This window comes from Schistocerca gregaria, chromosome 8 (genome assembly GCF_023897955.1).
Source record: "Schistocerca gregaria isolate iqSchGreg1 chromosome 8, iqSchGreg1.2, whole genome shotgun sequence".
Taxonomy (NCBI): Eukaryota; Metazoa; Arthropoda; class Insecta; order Orthoptera; family Acrididae; genus Schistocerca; species Schistocerca gregaria.
The window spans coordinates 224,789,543-224,813,112 of record NC_064927.1 but is presented as its reverse complement, the minus strand read 5'-3'; the positions used below and the strand labels follow the sequence as shown (position 1 = coordinate 224,813,112).

General features: G+C 37.5%; 1 protein-coding gene across 1 annotated transcript in view; it reads left to right on the top strand.

Moving 5' to 3' along the window:
• The window catches only part of LOC126285386 (uncharacterized), a 185,596-nt gene that overhangs the window by 48,915 nt on the left and 113,111 nt on the right, over positions 1 to 23,570 (top strand). The window contains exons 3-4 of the mRNA XM_049984725.1: positions 1,111 to 1,353; positions 20,686 to 20,888. Of these exons, the coding sequence (XP_049840682.1) occupies positions 1,111 to 1,353; positions 20,686 to 20,888 (446 nt within the window). The remainder of the gene's footprint in view (positions 1 to 1,110; positions 1,354 to 20,685; positions 20,889 to 23,570) is intronic.

Here is a 23,570-nt window from a genome sequence, read left to right as displayed (position 1 = left end):
ATGCTCGTTGCAAAATGATTTAGACAATATGTCTGTGTGGTGCAGAAAGTTGCATTTGACTCCAAACAGTAAAAAATGTGACTTCATCTGCGTGAGTGCAAAAAGGAATTGGTTAAATTTCTGTTCCCCAGAAAATCATACAAATCTAAAGGCTGTCATTTCAAGTAAATACATAGGGATTATAATTACAAACAGCTTAAACTGGAACAAACACATAGAAAAATGTGGGGGAACTGTGTTTTATTGTCAGAACACTTAAGAGATGGAACAGAGCTACTAAAGAGGTTGCCTTTTTTATACTTCTCCATCCTGTTCTAGAGTATTCCTGTCCTATGTGGAATCCTTACAAGATGCGATTGACTGAGGACATAAAAAAAAGTTCAGAGAATGGCAGCTTGTTTTGTATTATCACACAATAGGGAAGAATGTGTCATGGAAATGATGTGCGAGTTGGGAATGATAATCATTAAAACAGACAGTTTCATTGTAGCTAGATCTTTTCACAAAATTTCGATCAACAATATTTTGTTGACGCCCAATCTATATAGAGAGAGGTGATCGTTGTAATAAAATAAGAGAAATCAGAGCTCATGCAGAAAGATTTAAGTTTTCATTTTTGCTACACGCTTTAGAGTGTGGAAGGGTAGAAAAATAGTCTGAAGGTGGTTTGATAAACCCTCTGCCAAGCACTTAAGTGTGAATTGTAGAGTAGATATATAGATGTAGACATGATTTCTAACAATAACACAGCAACAGCTATAATTAGCATAATTTAATTACACTAGAATTTTAATGGATAAGGTACTAATATTCCGATGTCAGCCCTTATCTAAAGCATTCTTATGGTTGGATACAAGGGTAATAATTGAATGACAGCTGAAATGATTATTTTAGCTATACTGTGAATTTAAATTAAAACCTTAAGTTGTTTGCAAACTGCAGCATTTGATCCAAGAAAAATTACACACACACTAGTTCTCTGTAGTATTTCTTGTTACTGCAAATATTGTCCATTGATGAAATGCTATGTATAAGGTAATGTAATTGTGTCAACATGGTATTATGTACCAAGGCTGTGCAGTAATAATTTGAAATGTTTATATTTTACAGGATGTGACTTACGGAGCAGTAATCCCATGGCAAGAAGCACATTTAACAAAACTAGTGTCAATACTATCGTCATGGATAATAAATGAGAAAAATACAGTTGGTACTCTGTCACTTGGAGTGCTTGTGAACTTATGCTATAAGAATGTCCCAGCCATTTACACACTTCTACGTTGTGTAGATCACAAAAGTTTCCTAAAGACATTGCTTGAACTCAAAACAGAAAATATCTACACAACAGTACAGGTTTGTGATTTCAGTCTTTCTCTTTGTACGATATGTTTTACAAAGCTCTTGAATATGATTAGGCAGACCAATTTCATTCCCTGTCACACATGTCACATATCCTATTCTTACGAGTGTTGTCTGTCACACTCATTCATATTGTCCTCTAGATTTCAAATTCCAGTACCACTTTGTCTTTTCTTTGTTTCCTTAATGGAAAAGTTTTCCTGATATTCCTCATTTTATGTGACAATGGGCTGATGCACCTCAAACATCATGTTTCTTCTGTGTATATGATTAATTACATAGTTGCAGATTGTCATGATTCATGTTGTATGCAAGTTCTTTTCCAGAATGTTTTATTGTTAGTATCCAGATAGTTTTTTTTTTTTTTCATTTAGGCAACATAAGATAAATAGCTTCAGAATCCTATTTATTTGTGTCACTATACAGGGTGTCACAGGAGGAATCGTCAATATTCAGAGATATGACAAGAACAATCATTTGAAGCAAAAGAGTCGAGTAAACATGGTCTCTAAGATGGATACCTTAAGAGTTACAGGCACCTCTTCATATTTGACACTGTGAAACAAATCTCTCCTACAACAAGCTCTTTGTTTTAATTGTTTTTAAGGAGATAGTATGGACCAAAAGAAGAAAAAATTGTCAAGTAAACATGTGCTCTAAAACTCATAACTTTTACTAGACTTTTTTGCTTCAGATGATCATTCCTGTCAAATCCCTGAATACTGACCCTTCCTCCAGCGACACCATGTTATGTACAGCAGAGATACCAAATACTGTTGCATTGTAGCTATCATTGCTTTCTGTATTCAGACCGATAATTCACAAATATATCAAAGCTATTATTGTTGTTGTTGTTGTTGTTGTTGTTGTTGTTGTTACACAAATGCTTTCATGATATGTGCTCTCAATATTAATAAGTATTGTACTTTTTGAGAGTAGATGACTTAAGAAGTAAAGTGTCTCTCTTTTCATAAACATTAATTAATCTGTCGTAACTTTATTTCATCGAAGCATAGAAAGACCAGAGATCTTATTAGATTTGTCATTTTCTTAGTAATCAAAATTTTAGGTACTTCTCTTTTCAAAATACCAAGTTTATATTCAAAATATCAGGATAGTGTAATTTAACAATGGAAAATCCAGGAAGGAATATAACAATATTATGAAAATGATAGCTGCTACTCACCATATATCAGAAATGATAAATTGCAGATAGGCACAACAAGAAAGACTGTCAGTTGCTCAACGAGGCCTTCGTCGGAAACAGACAAAAAAACCAAACACACACACACACACACACACACACACACACACACACACACACACACACACACACACAAATATGTAATTGGAAATATAAAGTTCACAGTGCTATTTACGTGATACAATTTCAACGCACTAAATTATTTTCATCACCTAACAGCTCCACACTGATTTATTTGGTCACTGAATATATCTAGTCGATAATATTCGCCATTACAAAACTTTAAGTTTGTATGAGTATATCTGATTGTGGCTAAATATGAACTGAACAGAATGAAAGGTGTTTCTTAATTTCCTTTTTTTTACAATCAAAAATAGAAATTGGCCCAGGGAATCAGAATAAAGCAGCAGTATTATCTTGTTGTTGCTTTTCATCGACTAATAGTATCGCTCTGACTGTGTCATTGGTGTGCTTAGAACAACGTATATGCGGCAGTATTACTCAGATCGTCACTCGATCAGCATGAAACATAGAAAAAATACATACTTCGTAATTACATCATAAAATCATAATTTGAAACTACTCTTAATTACATTAATCTTCTTGTGTTCCTTAGGCAGCAAAGACAGCAGTGTGCATGAAAATTCTGTCACACTTCAAGTTGTTCTCTCATTTTTAGCAAATGTAACTTCGCTTGTGGGAGCTTATGAGTGGAGCAATTTGAGGTTCATATTTTAAGCAGTATGGATTGATTTGTGATGGTTATGCCCCTTGTTCACTTATTTTTAGCTACTCGTAATGTTCTCGATGATAATTGAACGATTTGTATGACTGTTTGGTTGATTTGCTGCTTCAAAAAGGAAATGGAAACTGAACATTCTACTAACCATAATTGCTTCCAGAGTTCTTAAGATGAGGAATAAATAGCTATGTATATAATATCTTGAAGTGTTTTTTAACTTATGTGGTATAGTGTGGTTAGATTACAATCAACATTACCTTGAAATTCCTGACTGTTGACCTTAAGTCAGTGTTCAGAGAAACTGTGTAATTCTTTAATGTGGACCTCTTCCCTTTCGAAACTTTTCATGTTCTGAAAACTAAAGTTTTCTCAATTTTTTAACTTTCTACTAAAGAATTAGAAAGTACTTCTTCAGAAACACATGTATAGTGCTCCATAAGTCGTAATAAGGTAACATCACATATCAAAGTGTGAATAATATTGATCTGACATTGATTCTGCAAGATGTTCACTTATTACAGCTCTGTGCAAAATTGACAGCTAAACCTCATCTCTCCCTCATGACGTCACTTCCATTGTCATGGTATGCGATGTTCCGTGGCGTGCCTTACTTTTTCGATTTGGAACAAAGCTGCATGGATTAACTGTCCTCCAGCAGGTATTGCCATTGCCTAGTGGAAATGTCGTCATCGCCCACATAGGAGATGTGTGACATCCATCAGGGACAGCATATGTGCACAAGCAACAAACTTCCCAACTTCTTAAACAAACTAACTAATAACAAATGCTTTCACTGAGCCAGTCATCATTCTTCAGCCAGGTAGATGTTGAGTAACACATCACTTTACTAAAAGTGCTATGTTACACCACAATCTCTATCTCTGAAGTATCTTTGTTGCCACTGGACTTCTCTTGATATTTTAGACTCTTGTCACATTCCATGTCAAACCAACACTCGTTAAATAAAGATTTTACCTCCCCATTTTAAATTTTGCTAAAATTTGGTGTACTTGTAGTGGGTGTTGAGACTAAGAAAAATATCATATTTCAGTTGTTTTTTTTGTCAATATGGCTATGTAAAATTTTCAAAAACTAGCCACAAATTGCTCTACAAGCCTCCCAATAGAGCTAGAGATGTGGAAAAGGTATCATATTTTGCATTATTTTATATCTTCTTTCCAGTGATATACTACACAACATAGGTTCTAATCAAGATAAATTTTTCTTTCTTTCTTTCTTTTTTTTCCAAAATACAAACTGAAAATGTGATTTTTTTCTATTAAGTACATAATCTGAAAATTTCATATTTCCATAAATACATAGTACTTTTGTAAATCACACAGCAAAATATGGGATGATGATGAGTTCATTGTTACAAATAAATTATTCCTGACATTTTTTTTCACTAATAGCCCTGTTTTAACCAAACCTATCTTTTACAAGTAGGAATTTAATTAAAATATAAAGAAAGGTAACTAAAAGTACCAGAAATATCAAACATCACTTTTTTAAAACAAAATCAATCTAAATATAATCTTATTAAAACAAAACCAATCAAAATATCATCTTATTAAAACAAAAGCAAGCAGTATATTATATAATTAAATTCAGTTGATTGCTTACTTTCATTTTATACAATTTCAGCTATTAGTCTGTTAATTGCTTAATCAAAAATATTGAATATAGGACCTATAACAACAAATTTAAATAAGGCCTGAAAAAGTATTGATGTAAGAGCTTGGGTCCAAACAGATTAATCCAAATGTACATACAATTTCCACAGACTTGGGACATTGTATGCAGGCTGAACACTGAGAAAGCTGGTAGCTTTCTATGCATGTAGGCTGTGAACAAGCTGAAATAAGCAGTCTGCCTCCAGCCATGCAATCGCTGTGTGTACAATCATTCAGTGATGAGCGATTTTGCTGAGAGGAGGTGTTCTCTGTTGTTTCCTTTGGTGTTGGATAATAACACTTCCTAGATTAGTATTCCTACGCCAGTATAAGGCACCATGTTGTAGTGGTGGTGGTGGTGGTGGTGGTGGTCTTCAGTCCTGAGTCGGGTTTGATGCAGCTCTCCATGCTACTCTATTCTGTGCAAGCTTTTTCATCTCCCAGTACTTACTGTAACTTAAATCCTTCTGAAACTGATTAGTGTATTCATCTCTTGGTCTCCCTCTACGATTTTTACCCTCCACACTGCCCTCCAATGCTAAATTTGTGATCCCCTGATGCCTCAGAACATGTCCTACCAACTGGTCCCTTTTTGTCAAGTTGTGCCATGAACTCCTCTTCTCCCCAATTCTGTTCAATACCTCCTCATTAGTTATGTGATTTACCCATCTAATCTTCAGCATTCTTCTGTAGCACCACATTTCGAAAGCTTCTATTCTCTTCTTGTCCAAACTATTTATCGTCCATGTTTCACTTCCAAACATGGCTACACTCTATACAAATACTTTCAGAAACGACCTCCTGACATTTAAATCTATACTCGATGTTAACAAATTTCTCTTTTTCAAAAATGCTTTCCTTGCCACTGCCAGTCTACATTTTATATCCTCTCTACTTCGACCATCATCAGTTATTTTGCTCCCCAAATAGCAAAACTCCTTTACTACTTTAAGTGTCTCATTTCCTAATCTAAATCCCTCAGCATCAACTGACTTAATTCGACTACATTCCATTATCCTCGTTTTGCTTTTGTTGATTTTCATCTTATATCATCCTTTCAAGACACTATCCATTCCGTTCAACTGCTCTTCCAAGTCCTTTGCTGTCTCTGACAGAATTACGATGTCATCGGCGAACCGCAAATTTTTTATTTCTTCTCCATGGATTTTAATACCTACTCCAAATTTATCTTTTGTTTCCTTTATTGCTTGCTCTGTATACAGATTGAATAACATCGGGGAGAGACTACAACCCTGTCTCACTCCCTTCCCAACCACTGCTTCCCTTTCATGCCCCTCGACTCTTATAACTGCCATCTGGTTTCTGTACAAATTGTAAATAGCCTTTCGCTCCCTGTATTTTACCCTGCCACCTTCAGAATTTGAAAGAGAGTATTCCAGTCAACATTGTCAAAAGCTTTCTCTAAGTCTACAAATGCTAGAAACGTAGGTTTGCCTTTCCTTAATCTATTTTCTAAGATAAGTCATAGGGTCAGTATTGCTTCACGTGCTCCAACATTTCTACGGAATCCAAACTGATCTTCCCTGAGGTCTGATTCTACCAGTTTTTCCATTCGTCTGTAAAGAATTCGTGTTAGTATTTTGCAACTGTAGCTTATTAAAACTGATAGTTCGGTAATTTTCACATCTGTCAACACCTGCTTTCTTTGGGATTGAAATTATTATGTTCTTCTTGAAATCTGAGGGTATTTCGCCTGTTTCATACATCTTGCTCACCAGCTGGTAGAGTTTTGTCATGACTGGCTCTCCTAAAGCCGTCAGTAGTTCTAATGGAATGTTGTCTACTCCCAGGGCCTTGTTTCGACTCGGGTCTCTCAGTGCTCTGTCAAACTCTTCACACACTATCTTATCTCCCATTTCATCTTCATCTACATCCTCTTCCATTTCCATAATATTGTCCTCAAGAACATCACCCTTCCACCTCTCTGCTTTCCCTTCTTTGCGTAGAACTGGGTTTCAATCTGAGCTCTTGATATTCATACAAGTGGTTCTCTTTTCTCCAAAAGTCTCTTCAATTTTCCTGTAGGCAGTATCTATCTTAACCTAGTGAAGTAAGCCTCTACATCCTTAAATTTGTCTTCTAGCCTTCCCTGCTTAGCCATTTTGCACTCCCTGTCAATCTCATTTTTGAGACGTTTTTATTCCTTTCTGCCTGCTTCATTTACTGAATTTTTATGTTTCTCCTTTCAGCAATTAAATTCAATATTTTTTCTGTTTCCCAATGATTTCTACTAGCCCTCATCTTTTTACCTACTTGATCCTCTGCTGCCTTCACTACTTCATCCTTCAGAGCTACCCATTCTTCTTCTACTGTACTTCTTTTCCCTGTTCCTGTCAATTGTGTGCGTATGCTCTCCCTGAAACTCTGTACAACCTCTGGTTTAGTCAGTTTGTCCAGATCCCATCTCCTTAAATCCCCATCTTTTTGCAATTTCTTCAGTTTTAATCTACAGTTCATAATCAGTACATTGTGGTCAGAGTCCACATCTGCCCCTGGAAATGTCTTACAATTTAAAACCTGGTTCCTAAGTCTCTGTTTTACTTTTATATAATCTATCTGAGACCATCTAGTATCTCCAGGATTCTTCCATGTATACAACCTTCTTTCATGATTTTTGAACCAAGTGTTCGCTATGATTAAGTTGTGCTCTGTGCAAAATTCTACCAGGCGGCTTCCTCTTTCATTTCTTATCCCCAATCCATAATCACCTACTATGTTTCCTTCTCTCCCTTTTCCTACTGACGAATTCCTGTCACCCGTGACTATTAAATTTTCGTGTCCCTTCACTACCTGGATAATTTCTTTTATCTCATCATACATTTCATCAATTTCATCATCTGCAGAGGTAGTCGGCACATAAACGTGTACTACTGTAGTAGGCGTGGGCTTCGTGTCTATCTTGGCCACAATAATGTGTTCACTATGCTGTTTGTAGTAGCTTACCCGCACTCTTATTTTTTTATTCTTTATTAAACATACTCCTGCATTACCCCTATTTGATTTTGTATTTATAACCCTGTATTCACCTGACCAGAAGTCTTGTTCCTCCTGCCACTGAACTTCAGTAATTCCCACTATGTCTAACTTTAACCTATCCATTTCCCTTTTTAAATTTTCTAACCTACCTGCCCGATTAAGGGATCTGACATTCCAGGCTTCGATCCGTAGAATGCCAGTTTTCTTTTTCCTGATAATGATGTTCTCTTGAGTAGTCCCCGTCTGGAGATCCGAATGGGGGACTATTTTACCCAAGGGGACGCCATCAACATTTAACCATACAGTAAAGCTGCATGCCCTCCAGAAAAAGGCATCATGGTATTAGTATAAAGTAATTATCACTCCTACATTGATCAGCTTTTTATCAAATTTGTTTAGTGGATCTTGGTATTTTTTTGATAATTCATTTACAAGTAAAACCATAAATCAAAGGAGTGTTTTGAACTGATTTTTTGTATCAATTTTGTATCAATCAACCTGAGGTTGTACAGAGTTTCAGGGAGAGCATAAGGGAAAAATTGACAAGAATGGGGGAAAGAAATACAGTAGAAGAAGAATGGGTAGCTTTGAGAGACCTAATAGTGAACGTAGCAGAGGATTAAGTAGGTAAAAAGACCAGGGCTAATAGAAATCCCCGGGTAACAGAAGAGACATTGAATTTAATTGACGAAAGGATAAAATACAAAATGCAGTAAATGAAGCAGACAAAAAAGAATACAAACGTCTCAAAAATGAGATTGACAGGAAGTGCAAAATGGCTAAGCAGGGATGGCTAGAGGACAAATGTAAGGATGTAGAGGCGCATATCACTAGGGTTAAGATATACTGCCGACAGGAAAATTAAAGAGACTTTTAGAGAAAAGAGAATGACTTGCATGAATATCTAGAGCTCAGTTGGAATCCAGTCATAAGCAAAGAAGAGAAAGCAGAAAGGTGGAAGGAGTATATAGAGGGTCTATACTAGGGCGATGTTCTTGACGACAATATTATGGAAATGGAAGAGAATGTAGATGAAGATTAAATAGGAGATATGATACTGTGTGAAGAGTTTGACAGAGCACTGAAAGATCTAAGTCAAAACAAGGCCCCGGGAGTAGACAACATGCCATTAATGACAGCCTTGGGAGAGCCAGGCCTAACAAAACTCTACCATCTAGGGAGAAAGATGTATGAGACAGGTGAAATACCCTCACACTTCAAGAAGAATAGAATAATTTCAATCCCAAAGAAAGCAGGTGTTGACAGATGTGAAAATTACCAAACTATCAGTTTAATAACTCACAGCTGCAAAATACTAGCACGAATTCTTTACAGACAAATGGAAAAACTGGTAGAAGCCGACCTCGGAGAAGATCAGTTTGGATTCCGTAGAAACGTTGGAACACGTGAGGCAATACTGATCCTATGACTAATCTTAGAAAATAGATCAAGGAAAGGCAAATCTACGTTTCTAGCATATGTAAACTTAGAGCAAAAGGCTATTTACAAGTTGTACAGAAACCAGATGGCAGTTACGAGTCAAGGGGTATGAAAGGGAAGCAGTGGTTGGGAAGGGAGTGAGACAGAGTTGTAGCTTATCCCCGACGTTATTCAATCTGTATATTGAGCAAGCAGTAAAGGAAACAAAAGAAAAATTCGGAGTAGGTATTAAAATTCATGGAGAAGAAGTAAAAAATTTGAGATTCGCCGATGACATTGTAATTCTGTCAGAGACAGCAAAGGACCTGGAAGAGCAGTTGAATGGAATGGACAGTGTCTTGAAAGGAGGATATAAGATGAACATCAACAGAAGCAAAATGAGGGTAATGGAATGTAGTCGAATTAAGTCAGGTGACGCTGTGGGAATTAGATTAGGAAATGAGAGGCTTAAAGTAGTAAAGGAGTTTTGCTATTTGGGGAGCAAAATAACTGATGATGGTCGAAGTAGGGCAGATATAAGATGTAGACTGACAATGTCAAGGAAAGTGTTTCTGAAAAAGAGAAATTTGTTAACATCAAGTACAGATTTAAGTGTCAGGAAGTAGTTTCTGAAAGTATTTGTATGGAGTGTAGCCATGTGTGGAAGTGTAACATGGACGATAAATATTTTGCACAAGAAGAGAATAGAAGCTTTCGAAATGTGGTGCTACAGAAGAATGCTGAAGATTAGATGAGTAGATCACATAACTAATGAAGAGGTATTGAATAGAATTGGAGAGAAGATAAATTTGTGGCACAACTTGACTAGAAGAAGGGATCAGTTGGTATGACATATTCTGAGGCATCAAGGGATCACCAATTTAGTATTGGAGGGCAGCATGGAGGGTGAAAATCGTAGAGGGAGACCAAGTGATGAATACACTAAACAGATTCAGAAGGATGTAGGTTGCAGTAGGTACTGTGAGATGAAGAAGCTTGCACAGGATAGAGTAGCATGGAGAGCTGCATAAAACCAGTCTCAGGACTGAAGACCACAACAACAACAACAACAACAACATATGGAACCTAGTAAGAAGTGCAGTGCTGTAAGTGTGCAGTTTTGTAATCCATTGAAGAAATCAAATCATTTCATTCATCATTATTATAAGTCATTGTGCTCATTACTGAACGTCGTGACCCTATGAACCAAGCGTCTCCATCCCAGACGGTTGCCAGCTTCTCTTAGTGCCTGCTGAAGAGGTAGACCGGAGATCTTCTGGGTTTGATCTATCCATCTGCTCACTGCTCTTCATCTTGGTCTCGTGCCCTTGATCTTTCGTTGCAAGATTATTTTTTCCATCTCTTACAATGTGGCCAAAGAACTGGACAATTTTTCTGATGACCCGAATAGAAAGTCGTCAGGACATATCGAGTTGTTCATTAATGGACACATTTGTTTTTCTTTCTGTTCATTTTATACGTAGCATCCCAGGACCAAAGCTCAAATGCATCAGTGTGCTGTGTGTCTCTGGCCTTGAGTGTCCATGTTTCGCAACCATAAAAGAAGGGAGAAAACACAAGTGTTTCAGTTAGCCGGATCTTTGTGCTATTTGTTATTGCTCTGATTTGCCAGATTGTTGTGAGCTGCTTCATAGCCATTTACCCTAGTGTGTTCCTTCTTCTTGTTTCATCTTCACAACTTCCCATGCTGAAGATGGTTGACCCAAGATAGATGAAGGAATGCATGACTTCCAGTTCCTTTAATCAACCTGTGAGCTGGATCTATTCTTCTTGATAAATTATCATAATCCATATGCTAGACTAATGTCCTTTATTCCTGTTAGTAGCTCAGCAAGTTCATCTCCGCTGTTGGCAAAAAGCACAGTGTCATTAGAAAAATGGAGGTTGTTGATAGTTCTCCCACCAATTGAGAAGCCTTTGGTCCAACCATCAAGAGCTTTCCTGATGACATGTTCTGCATAGATGTTGTACAGTTATGGAGATAGGACACAACCCTGTGTCACACCTTTTAAAACTCTCAAGGAATCAAATGTGCCGTACTTGTCTTTACAACTGCAAAGTGATTATTGTATAGACTTTTGATCAATGCTATCAAGTGGGGTGGGACACCGAACTCTGAAAGCACCTGCCACAACTTTTCCCAGACAACACAGTCAAAAGCTTTCCTATAGTCAAGGAAGCAGATGAAAACAGGAAGAACTCTCGTGTTTTTTCTGTTATCTGTCTTATGTTGAGGATCTGTTCATGAGTTCCTTTCCCATCAACAAATCCTGCTTGTACTGTGGGTATGTGAAGCTGAATGTATGGCTTCAAATGTTGGCTCAGGATGTAGAGCAAAATTTTACTTGCATGAGATGTGAGGGCAATAGTTCAGTAGTTGGAGCATTTCCTGATAGACCATTTCTTGTGTATGGGGATGATGAGAGACTTTGGCCAGTCATCTGGCCACTCCCCAGTTTCCCATATTCTTTTACACAATGAATGCAGCTCATCATTGCCTTTCTGTCCCATTTCTTTGATCATTTCTCCAGATATACCATAGGATGGAAGGTGCTCATCTGCTTGATTGTCTATTGTTGTTAATTCTAGAGTTCAGCTTTTCACAGTACTGTTTCCACATTGCAACTACGTCTTCCTTGTGTCCGACAAAGTTACCCTTCTCGTCATCCACCACCCACATACAAGGATTAAATTCATTGGTGACGCTGCTGATTTTCTTGAAGAGACCACGTACCTGATTGCGATTATGATGCTGTTCTATTTCATTACAGATGCGATCAATGAAATATGCGTTATCGTTTCTACAATTACGTTGTATTACTCTGCACAGGTTCTTGTATCTTATCTTGATCCTGAGCAGTGTGGTTACCAGTTTTCTTCAGATGGCTTCCCTCTTCAATTAACTATAGTGTGTCCTGCGATATCCAGGGATGTTTTGCACTCTGCAATTGTTCTGAAGTTGGAAGTGACGAGGAAACAACATTCTTCATTCTTTCCCATATTTGTACTGCTGGTGCTTCCTTATATAAACTGATCTTGTGAAGTTTTGGTCTTTCAAGTTCACCAAATTTTTAAATAGATTCCTTGTTTGTGAGTTTAGCTGTCTTTCTTAATTCTTCTTGGAAGATTTAAGCTACATGCGCATTTTCATGGATAGCAGAATGAGATCACTACCACAGTCAGCTCCAGGAAAGGTTTTACAATCTAAGACTGAAGTCTTCCAACGTCTTCGCACTAGAATGAAGTCAATTTGGTTTCTAACTCTGTCACCAGGTGATACCAAAGTGTGCAGTTGTGTTGAGTGATGTTGGAACATTGTGTTACAGATGGACATGTCGTTACTCACACAGAAATCCAGTAAATTCCTGCCTCGTTCATTTCTCTCATCAAGACCAAAAAGTCCAATGCCGGATTGTAAATGCAAGTCTTGGGTAGTATCTCCGACTTAAGCATTGAAGTCGACTGGATAGGGATCGTACTAAGGACTTGCTCCAGTTGGTCAAAGAACTTCTCCATCTCCTCATCTGACGCTGTAGCTGTAGGAACATGGATCTGAATTATGTTGAGTCTGCATGGGGAAGCATTCATTTTGATAGAGATGATCCTGTCATTAATTGGTTCGTAACCTACTATACAGTTGGCCAGATTTCTGAGAACAACTATCACAATACTGTTCTTACTTTGGTCACTACTCCCTGAAAAGTACGCAGTGTTCCTTCCTTGAGTCACGAAATGGCCACTTCCTCTCCAGTGAGTCTCAATAAGTTGAAGAATATTCGGGCCATGCAGTTCTATTTCTGTTTCTACTATAACAAGTTTTCCTGTCTGAATTAGCCTTCGCACATTTCATGTTGCAATCTTTCTTACAGTGCAGGGATAATTTGCACTGTGATGTTGATCTAGTGACTTCTCTCAATCCACTACTTTTTGCCCACCTTGTTTAAATTTTTAGTTTTAAGCCCCATGTTCAGTATTTTTCATTTGCCAATGAATAGGCTGTTAGTTCAAATTGTATAAAATTCAAGTAAGCAATCGACTTAATGTAATTCATATTATTGTAAAAACTTGAAGCTGGTGTACACAGTAATAAATATAAAACAAAGATGATGTGACTTACCAAACAAAAGCACTGGCAGGTCGATAGACACACAAAATTCAAGCTTTCGCAACCAACAGTTGCTTCATCAGGAAAGAGGGAAGGAGAGGGAAAGACGAAAGAATGTGGGTTTTAAGGGAGAGGGTAAGGGAGTCAGTCCAATACCGGGAGTGGAAAGACTTACCTTCGGGGGAAAAAAGGACAGGTGTGCGCGCGCGCACACACACACACACACACACACACACACACACACACACACACACACACACACTTTTGCTTGTGTCTGTGCATTGTGGACGGACACGCGCGCGTGTGCGAGTGCATACACCCCCCCACCCCCCTCCCCCTAAGGCAAGTCCCCCCGCGGGGGGACAACAGTAGTTGTTGTTACATCCATAGCATTAACTTGTTTTCCATGATACACTGCAACATTCCAAGTATATCCATCTTCAGACATTTTGTATAATTTCAAACAGTTTCACCTGGAGTGAAAGCTTCGGGGAATTTTGTGTTCAGATGATTCACATGCTTGCTAATTTTGAAAACCTTGTGATGTTCATCTTTGTTTTTGTTGCTGTAAAAAATACATGCGACAGAGAAATGAATCAAACATGTTTCAAGACATAGTAGAAGCCACCTGGTTTTTGTAAAGCAGATTCCGGCTCCAATAAACCTCCATTCTTGGGTTATAATCAAGCTCCATCCACAACGTAAGTTCCATAAATTTCCTCAAATCATCAATGCTGATATCAATTCATAAATCAGTCCTGATGGTGGTAATAATGTCTCTGCAGTTATTCCACTAATAATCTTTTGTTCAGAGTAACGGTTTGTTTCCTTCACTATGAAATTGCACATTAATCTTAAGAAAAAAATTGTAAATATAAATGGGACGAATATTTGCAGGTAGGCTGTCCAAAAGTGTGTTGTGTACTGAACAGTTATCATAAAAAAACAAAATTGTTTACATTTCCCTGCACATCAGACCACATTATTCATTAAGGTGGGAGCCCATCAATACAAGATATCCCTTCAGGTAACAGCTCACTTTCATCGTCTTGTTACTGTCACTGTAGACTGTTTGACATTGTTGATGGAGCCACACACTCACCCTTGCTCACACCTCTTCATTGGTATCAGTCTAAAGTCATAGAGGTGTTCTTTAAGATTTAGGAACAGATGAAAATTTGATGGGGCCAAGTCAGTACTGTATGGAGGATGGTCGATGTTGGGTGAACAAAAGGTGTCAGTTAGTTGCACATGTTGCAGCACCTGTGTGTGATCTGACATTGTCATGCTGAAGGAGAGGGTGCTTCATGTGTGGACGAACTCTTTGAATTTTAAACTCGATTACAGTATGCTATTTCTCACGTAGCAAAATTCGTGTTTTTAGTTTTGTCATACACAAACATAGTTTCAATAATAATAATAATAATAATAATAATAATATCAACTACAGGAGTCATACCACACAATATCCACCAGTACATCAACGCAATACAGCTACATCCAAACGTATATATACAACTACAGAAATCTGTAATTATTGATATTTGTTCAATTACCCGAAAGTTCCTAAATGCAATGTAAGATATACTGTACAATTAAGAGGAAGTCACACTTGATCAAGGTCCGCATCACTCACCATTTTTAACCAGACATAACATCTAAGAAAGGAAAGAAATCATAATAATTATAATAAACCCCGTGGACCCCTGGGAAAAGATAAGGCCTCTGGTATGTTCTGCCAGTCGTAAAGGGCGATGGAAGGAACAAACCACTAATAGGGCTAACCCCCCTTTTAGTGTGATGAGTTGGTTCAGTGCAGAACTAATGAAGCCTCGGACAAGCGCTGTCATGGTCGGGGACGACACTTGAACCATATGCCCGTCCACAATGGTAACAACACTGGTAGCCACACGGAAAATGATTTAAATCCAAATAGAGGTGCTTTGCAGGATATGCTTCCTGCAACCACCCTAGAAGGGAAACATGGACAGTGGATGAGATGGTCAGATGAAGTTAACTGACACCTCATGTTCTGTTATTACCAAGCAACAAACTTAGGAACCATCACAACTGGATACCGATCACAAGTGTACAAACATTTATTACCAGGTATCTAGAATTAAAATTTTTAACAGAACGACTAGCTTATCAGATCCGTGTAATAATCAAAAATAACAAGATACCCCAGTCAGAATTAGAAAACATCAAACAACAAGTACAACAAATACTGGAACAAAATAATGTGCAATCAGAAGAAGAAAATACAGTAATGGACTCAAACATCCCATAGCAAACAAACAGAGAACAACACGCATCAATTAAACAATCAGAGGAAAACAAAATCTTAAGACAGCCACCAGAACAAGCACAAATAGAACACAAAGTGACGCACATGTTAGATATAGAAGAAAAATTTCAGCTGTCATATATAGAATACTAAGACAAAAATACAGACATTAGACCATTCTTGCATAGACCACCAAATAATCCACAAGTCGAAACAACACTAACAACTATTAACACAATCAAACACAACAAAATAAATGAAAATACAACTATGGAAGAGTTAAAAGTACTGGTTTATATAGGAGCACTCACTACACTAAATATACACACTAGGCAGAGATCAGAACCAACCAACCAAGAAGAAACTCACAAAACCATCATGGCAACACAGGCTACAGATCAGAATAGAAAAACTCAGAAAAGACATCGGACAGCTAACACAATTTATAAGAAATGAAGTATCAGACAAAAAATGAAAAAGGTTAGGTAAAATCTCACAACAAGAAGCGATAGAGCAATTCGATGAAAAGAAACAGAAATTACAAGCATTGGCCAAACGACTTAGAAGATACAAAAAAAGTGAAAATAGAAGGAAACAAAACCAAACATTCAACACAAACCAAAAGAAATTTTAGCAAGCAATAGATAACACACACATTAAAATAGACAATCTAGCAGACATGGAACACTTCTGGAGCAACATATGGTCAAACACGGTACAACATAACAGGCATGCATTGTGGATGCAAGCAGAAACACACACATACAAGATGATACCACAAATGCCTGAAGTGATAATTTTGCAACATGAAGTCACCTGAGCAATTAATTCTACTTACAATTGGAAAGCCCTTGGAAAAGATAAAATAGCAAATTTCTGGCTAAAGTAGTTCACCTCAACACATTCACATCTAACTAAATTATTTAACATATTAAAAACAAAGATTCCAAGACTTACCAAGCGGGAAAGCGCCGGCAGACAGGCACATGAACAAAACACACAAACACACACACAGAATTACGAGCTTTCGCAACTGGCAGTTGCTTCGTCAGGAAGGAAGGAAGGAGAGGGAAAAATGAAAGGATGTGGGTTTTAAGGGAGAGGGTAAGGAGTCATTCCAATCCCGGGAGCGGAAAGACTTCCCTTAGGGGAAAAAAAGGACAGGTGTACACTCGCACACACACACACACATATCCATGAAACATGCAAAGTAGATCCTACATTGATACAGTTCCTAAAAATAGTAATGAAAAATTGGAAAAGCACACTTAATATCCGAACAAATTCAAATAACATCACATCACAGCCAATACAGATTGTGGAATATACCAAGGAGACTCATTAAGTCCTTTCTGGTTCTGCCTTGCTCTGAACCCACTATCCAACATGCTAAATAATACAAATTGTTGTTGTTGTTGTTGTCTTCAGTCCTGAGACTGGTTTGATGCAGCTCTCCATGTTACTATGTCCTGTGCTAGCTTCGTTATTTCCCAGTACCTACTGCAACCTACATCCTTCTGAATCTGCTTAGTGTATTCATCTCTTGGTTTCCCTCTATGATTTTTACCCTCCACGCTGCCCTCCAATGCTAAATTTGTGATCCCTTGATGCCTCAGGACATGTCCTATCAACCGATCCCTTCTTCTAGTCAAGTTGTGCCACAAACTTCTCTCCTCCCCAATCCTGTTCAATACCTCCTCATTAGTTACGTGATCTATCCACCTTACCTTCAGCATTCTTCTGTAGCACCACATTTCGAAAGCTTCTATTCTCTTCTTGTGCAAAATATTTATCGTCCATGTTTCACTTCCATACATGGCTACACTCCATACAAATACTTTCAGAAACGAATTCATGACACTTAAATCTATATTCGATGTTAACAAATTTCTCTTCTTCAGAAACACTTTCCTTGCCATTCCCAGTCTACATTTTATATCTTCTCTACTTCGACCATCATCAGTTATTTTACTTCCTAAATAGCAAAACTCCTTTACTACTTTAAGTGTCTCATTTCCTAATCTAATACCCTCAACATCACCCGACTTAATTCGACTACATTCTATTATCCTCGCTTTGTTTTTGTTGATGTTCATTTTATATCCTCCTTTCAAGACACTATCCATTCCATTCAACTGCTCTTCCAAGTCCTTTGCTGTCTCTGACAGAATTACGATGTCATCGGCGAACCGCAAAGTTTCTATTTCTTCTCCATGGATTTTAATACCTACTCCAAATTTATCTTTTGTTTCCTTTATTGCTTGCTCAATATACAGATTGAATAACATCGGGGAGAGACTACAACCCTGTCTCACTCCCTTCCCAACCACTGCTTCCCTTTCATGCCCCTCGACTCTAATAACTGCCATCTGGTTTCTGTACAAATTGTAAATAGCCTTTCGCTCCCTGTATTTTACCCCTGCCACCTTCAGAATTTGAAAGAGAGTATTCCAGTCAACATTGTCAAAAGCTTTCTCTAAGTCTACAAATGCTAGAAACGTAGGTTTGCCTTTTCTTAATCTTTCTTCTAAGATAAGTCGTAAGGTCAGTATTGCCGCACGGGTTCCAACATTTCTACGGAATCCAAACTGATCATCCCCGAGGTCTGCATCTACCAGTTTTTCCATTCGTCTGTAAACAATTCGCGTTAGTATTTTGCAGCTGTGACTTATTAAACTGATAGTTCGGTAATTTTCACATCTGTCAACACCTGCTTTCTTTGGGATTGAAATTATTATGTTCTTCTTGAAATCTGAGGGTATTTCGCCTGTTTCATACATCTTGCTCACCAGCTGGTAGAGTTTTGTCATGACTGGCTCTCCTAAAGCCGTCAGTAGTTCTAATGGAATGTTGTCTACTCCCAGGGCCTTGTTTCGACTCGGGTCTCTCAGTGCTCTGTCAAACTCTTCACGCACTATCTTATCTCCCATTTCATCTTCATCTACATCCTCTTCCATTTCCATAATATTGTCCTCAAGTACATCGCCCTTGTATAAACCCTCTGTATACTCCTTCCACCTTCCTGCCTTCCCTTCTTTGCTTAGAACTGGGTTGCCATCTGACTTCTTGATATTCATACAAGTGGTTCTCTTCTCTCCAAAGGTCTCTTTAATTTTCCTGTAGGCAGTATCTATCTTACCCCTAGTGAGATAAGCTTCTGCATCCTTACATTTGTCCTCTAGCCATCCCTGCTTAGCCATTTTGCACTTCCTGTCGATCTCATTTTTGAGACGTTTGTATTCCTTTTTGCCTGCTTCATTTACTGCATTTTTGTATTTTCTCCTTTCATCAATTAAATTCAATATTTCTTTTGTTACCCAAGGATTTCTAGCAGCCCTTGTCTTTTTACTTACTTGATCCTCTGCTGCCTTCACTACTTCGTCCCTCAGAGCTACCCATTCTTCTTCTACTGTGTTTCTTTCCCCCATCCTGTCAATTGTCCCCTTATGCTCTCCTTGAAACTCTGTACAACCTCTGGTTGTTTCAGCTTATCCAGATCCCATGTCCTTAAATTCCCACCTTTTTGCAGTTTCTTCAGTTTTAATCTACAGGTCATAAGCAATAGATTGTGGTCAGAGTCCACATCTGCCCCTGGAAATGTCCTACAATTTAAAACCTGATTCCTAAATCTCTGTCTTACCATTATATAATCTATCTGATACTTTTTAGTATCTCCAGGTTTCTTCCATGTATACAACCTTCTTTTATGATTCTTGAACCAAGTGTTTGCTATGATTAAGTTATGCTCTGTGCAAAATTCTACCAGGCGGCTTCCTCTTTCATTTCTTAGCCCCAAACCATATTCACCCACTATGTTTCCTTCTCTCCCTTTTCCTACTGACGAATTCCAGTCACCCATGACTATTAAATTTTCGTCTCCCTTCACTACCTGAATAATTTCTTTTATCTCATCATACATTTCATCAATTTTTGCATCATCTGCAGAGCTAGTATGCATATAAACTTGTACTACTGTGGTAGGCATGTTCTTTGTGTCTATCTTGGTCACAATAATGCGTTCACTATGCTGTTTGTAGTAGCTTACCCGCACTCCTATTTTTTTATTCATTGTTAAACCTACTCCTGCATTACCCCTATTTGATTTTGTATTTATAACCCTGTATTCACCTGACCAGAAGTGTTGTTCCTCCTGCCACCGAATTTCACTAATTCCCACTATGTCTAACTTTAACCTATCCATTTCCCTTTTTAAATTTTCTAACCTACCTGCTCGATTAAGGGATCTGACATTCCACACTCCGATCCGTAGAATGCCAGTTTTCTTTCTCCTGATAATGACATCCTCCTGAGTAGTCCCCGCCCGGAGACCCGAATGGGGGACTATTTTACCTCCGGAATATTTTAACCAAGAGGACGCCATCATCATTTAATCATACAGTAAAGCTTCATGCCCTCGGGAAAAATTACGGCTGTAGTTTCCCCTTGCTATCAGCCGTTCGCAGTACCAGCACAGCAAGGCCGTTTTGGTTAGTATTAAAAGGCCAGATCAGTCATCCAGACTGTTGCCTGCAACTACTGAAAAGGCTGCTGCCCCTCTTCAGGAACCACATGTTTGTCTGGATAACGCAATACAGCTACATCAAAACGTATACGTACAACTACAGTAATCTTTAATTATTGATACATTTTCATTTACCCGAAGGTTCCTAAATGCAATGTAACATATACCGTACAGTTAAAAGGAAGTCACGCTTGATCAAGGTCCACGTCACTTTCCATTTTTAACCAGACATAACGCCTGAGAAAGGATTTAATATTATTATTCAATGAATGCTAATAGAACAATGTGTTGTCATGAACTTTTACAGAAATGGTAAAGCTACCAGTTTATCACTATCCCTTTCCTTATTGGCACAGGTGCTGAAGCTGCTAACTGAATGTGACAGTGTATCAGGAGGAATACCTGATGGAGATATACTTTATTTTGTGACAGTGGCATTCATGAGTATAAAAGAAGTTCTCAGAACCAGAGACACATTTCTACTGAGACTGATATTAGATTTCTTCGCTGACGTTAACTCCAGTACCCACACACGGCAAGTTCTCCTTTCATATGCAAGGTGATTTTATTGGTTTTCTTTGAGTTGTAAATTTGACAATGGCAAAGATTGCATGAATAAATTATCAATTAATCTTCTTTGTGCGTGTCTAAATGAGTATGAAAATAATTTGTTTTATCAGTGAAAATAAAAATATCTACTCACTCAGCTGCAGCAAGAGAGATTGTGTATTAAGGTTTAACAAATGTGCAAGTGTTCAGAGGCTCCTTATTCTATCCCTACACTTTTACTACATACAATGCACATAGCTTTCCGCTCTTATTAACTCTTGCTCTTTGTTTTGTCTCTTTTATGGTAGCTGGATTGAGGACACTAGGTTATTGTTGTACTTAGTTGCTAATTTATTTTTTATTTATTGGTTTGAGGTAATATCTACCTACTAATCAACAATTGCAAATTTTATAACAATTACATATTTTATTGTAGTTATCTATAACTAAACTGAAACTATACTTTAATGCACCATACAAATATATATACATATTTAACCATCATCATCAAATGTAACTTAATATTGATGTTTGTATCTTTGAGAAATTACCAGTAATATAAATCCTTATAGTATTGATGGATGTCAGCAAGGGAAAAATCAGGTGGTTCAACTTTTCATATAATTTTGTTTGCCGTGTCTGGTATTTAGTTCATACTAAAATGACATGATTTAACACAGTTTCACCTTCACTGTCTTGACGGCAGATTGGGGAATCAACAGCTTTGTTATAAAGGTGATCGGAGTAACTTCCATGTCCTAATCAGTTTCTTATAATGGAGCTCGAGTCCCATTTGCTCATTCTGGCTCTGTTAAATGAGTTTTCTTGATAGTTCTTGTTGAACATGAACAAAAAAATCTCCCTATGTTACTTTGGGTAACTATCCAGCCCCTGCCAAATTTTTCGTGTGCTTGGTGGTGTTTTTTCCATAAAAATAACTAAGGGATACGGAACATGAAGTGTAGAATATGGTAACATGCTGTTTGACGATAGCATGAGAGGTTAAGTTAAATGTAGCTCATCTAATGTACTTCTGATATTGAATGTGTGATAAAAAGACAGAGAATGTCAACCAAGTGTGTGTAGTGTAAGGCTGGTCTGCTGTATACAAGGTCTGTCTGGAAACTAATCTCCATTAGGCTGAAGATAAGCTCTTGGAATACTTAAAACAGTTTTTTTTTTTTAAATATAAATTCTACGCTTTTGCATTACTTGTCTGTATAGTTCTAATGCAGATTTAAGCATTTATCATACATCATATCAAGTTGACCTGCTCACTCTGCATAAAATGGTGCCATCTGAGATTCTAGCCAGTTTGTGACAGTATCTTGAAAATTTTTCATGTACATTATGAGGCCAAAATCGCTTGAAGCGAAAACTGGACTGTAGGGCGAATGTTAAAAACTGGGAATTTTGAACTGATACAACAATTTTTGTGTTTGCTGGGCAGACTGAGGTCAAGCACTGTTGTGCAGAAACATGACTCTAGTAGTGAAGATGTCATATTGTGATGGTAGGCAATGAAAACCTCATAACTCCATCTGTCTGTGAAAATCTTATGATTCTAGTTACCAGTGACTCCATTATGAAAGAGGGACATGAAAGTGCATGGATTTCTCTACTCTGTCAGTAACTAAGCTTCTGCTATATAGTTAGGGAGGTTGAAACATTATATGTATCACTTTATATAAAGTTTATAAGAAACTATTTTTATTTCTCCTGTAAAATTTAACAAAATGCAGTCACGGGGTTTTCATAGCCTACCATTGATTGCTTGTTTTGAATGGCTCTTAACAGGTTTTGTTAATTTCTCACAGTAGGTTTGAAAATAGATTGTCCTATCACATTCCATAAAATCTGCAAACAGTATTCTCTTAGTATTCCAAAAAATAATGTTCATAACATATTTGGCTGAGATACCTTGGTGTGCTTTATTTTTGGTTTCTTGGCCAAGGTAGTTGATCTTATACATTGAGTGCTGTTTCGTTTCTTTGTTACCATAAGAAACCAATGTTTTGAACAGGTCACAATTATGTTAATGTGCCTTCTTCTTCCACTTCCTAATGAAAAGAAAAATCCAAAGAAACAGTCATATGTAGCTTTTTGTAGTTCTCATAAGAATTTCGGAACACAACAAGCAGATCTCGTCATAAAGACCCTGAGAACTCTGTGGAAACTTGTCTGACAGTTGAGATATTGTGAAATGCCCATTTTCACAATTTGTTGTTAATTTTGTGTACCAGTTCATTTCTACCCATGGTTAGGTTGCCGTTGCTGTCATTATAAATAACATTTATCTTTTCACTCTTAAGACACCAACCACTGATGCACAGTACCACCACTCATCACATTTGCAGACATGTCAGGTATTATGATTTGTCCATAGTTATAATTATTTCTGGACTAAAATTACAGTGGTACGATAACCCTTGCCAAAATTACGGAATTTGCTGTTTAATAATATTTTAGTAGTTTGACATCACCATGTTTTTCGTTGCATCATTTTGTGAAACCATGAAGTTCAGTTTTTACTGCTGTGAAAATTCCTTTCACTGTGCTTACCAATTGTATAATGTTTTTAACTGTTTTGTATTTTGAAAAACGTAACTTCGAGATCTGATTTTTAAACTGCGAGCACCATTTCTTGTCTTTCTTACTAGGGAGTTAAAGACCTAAATTCTTACTTTCGAAG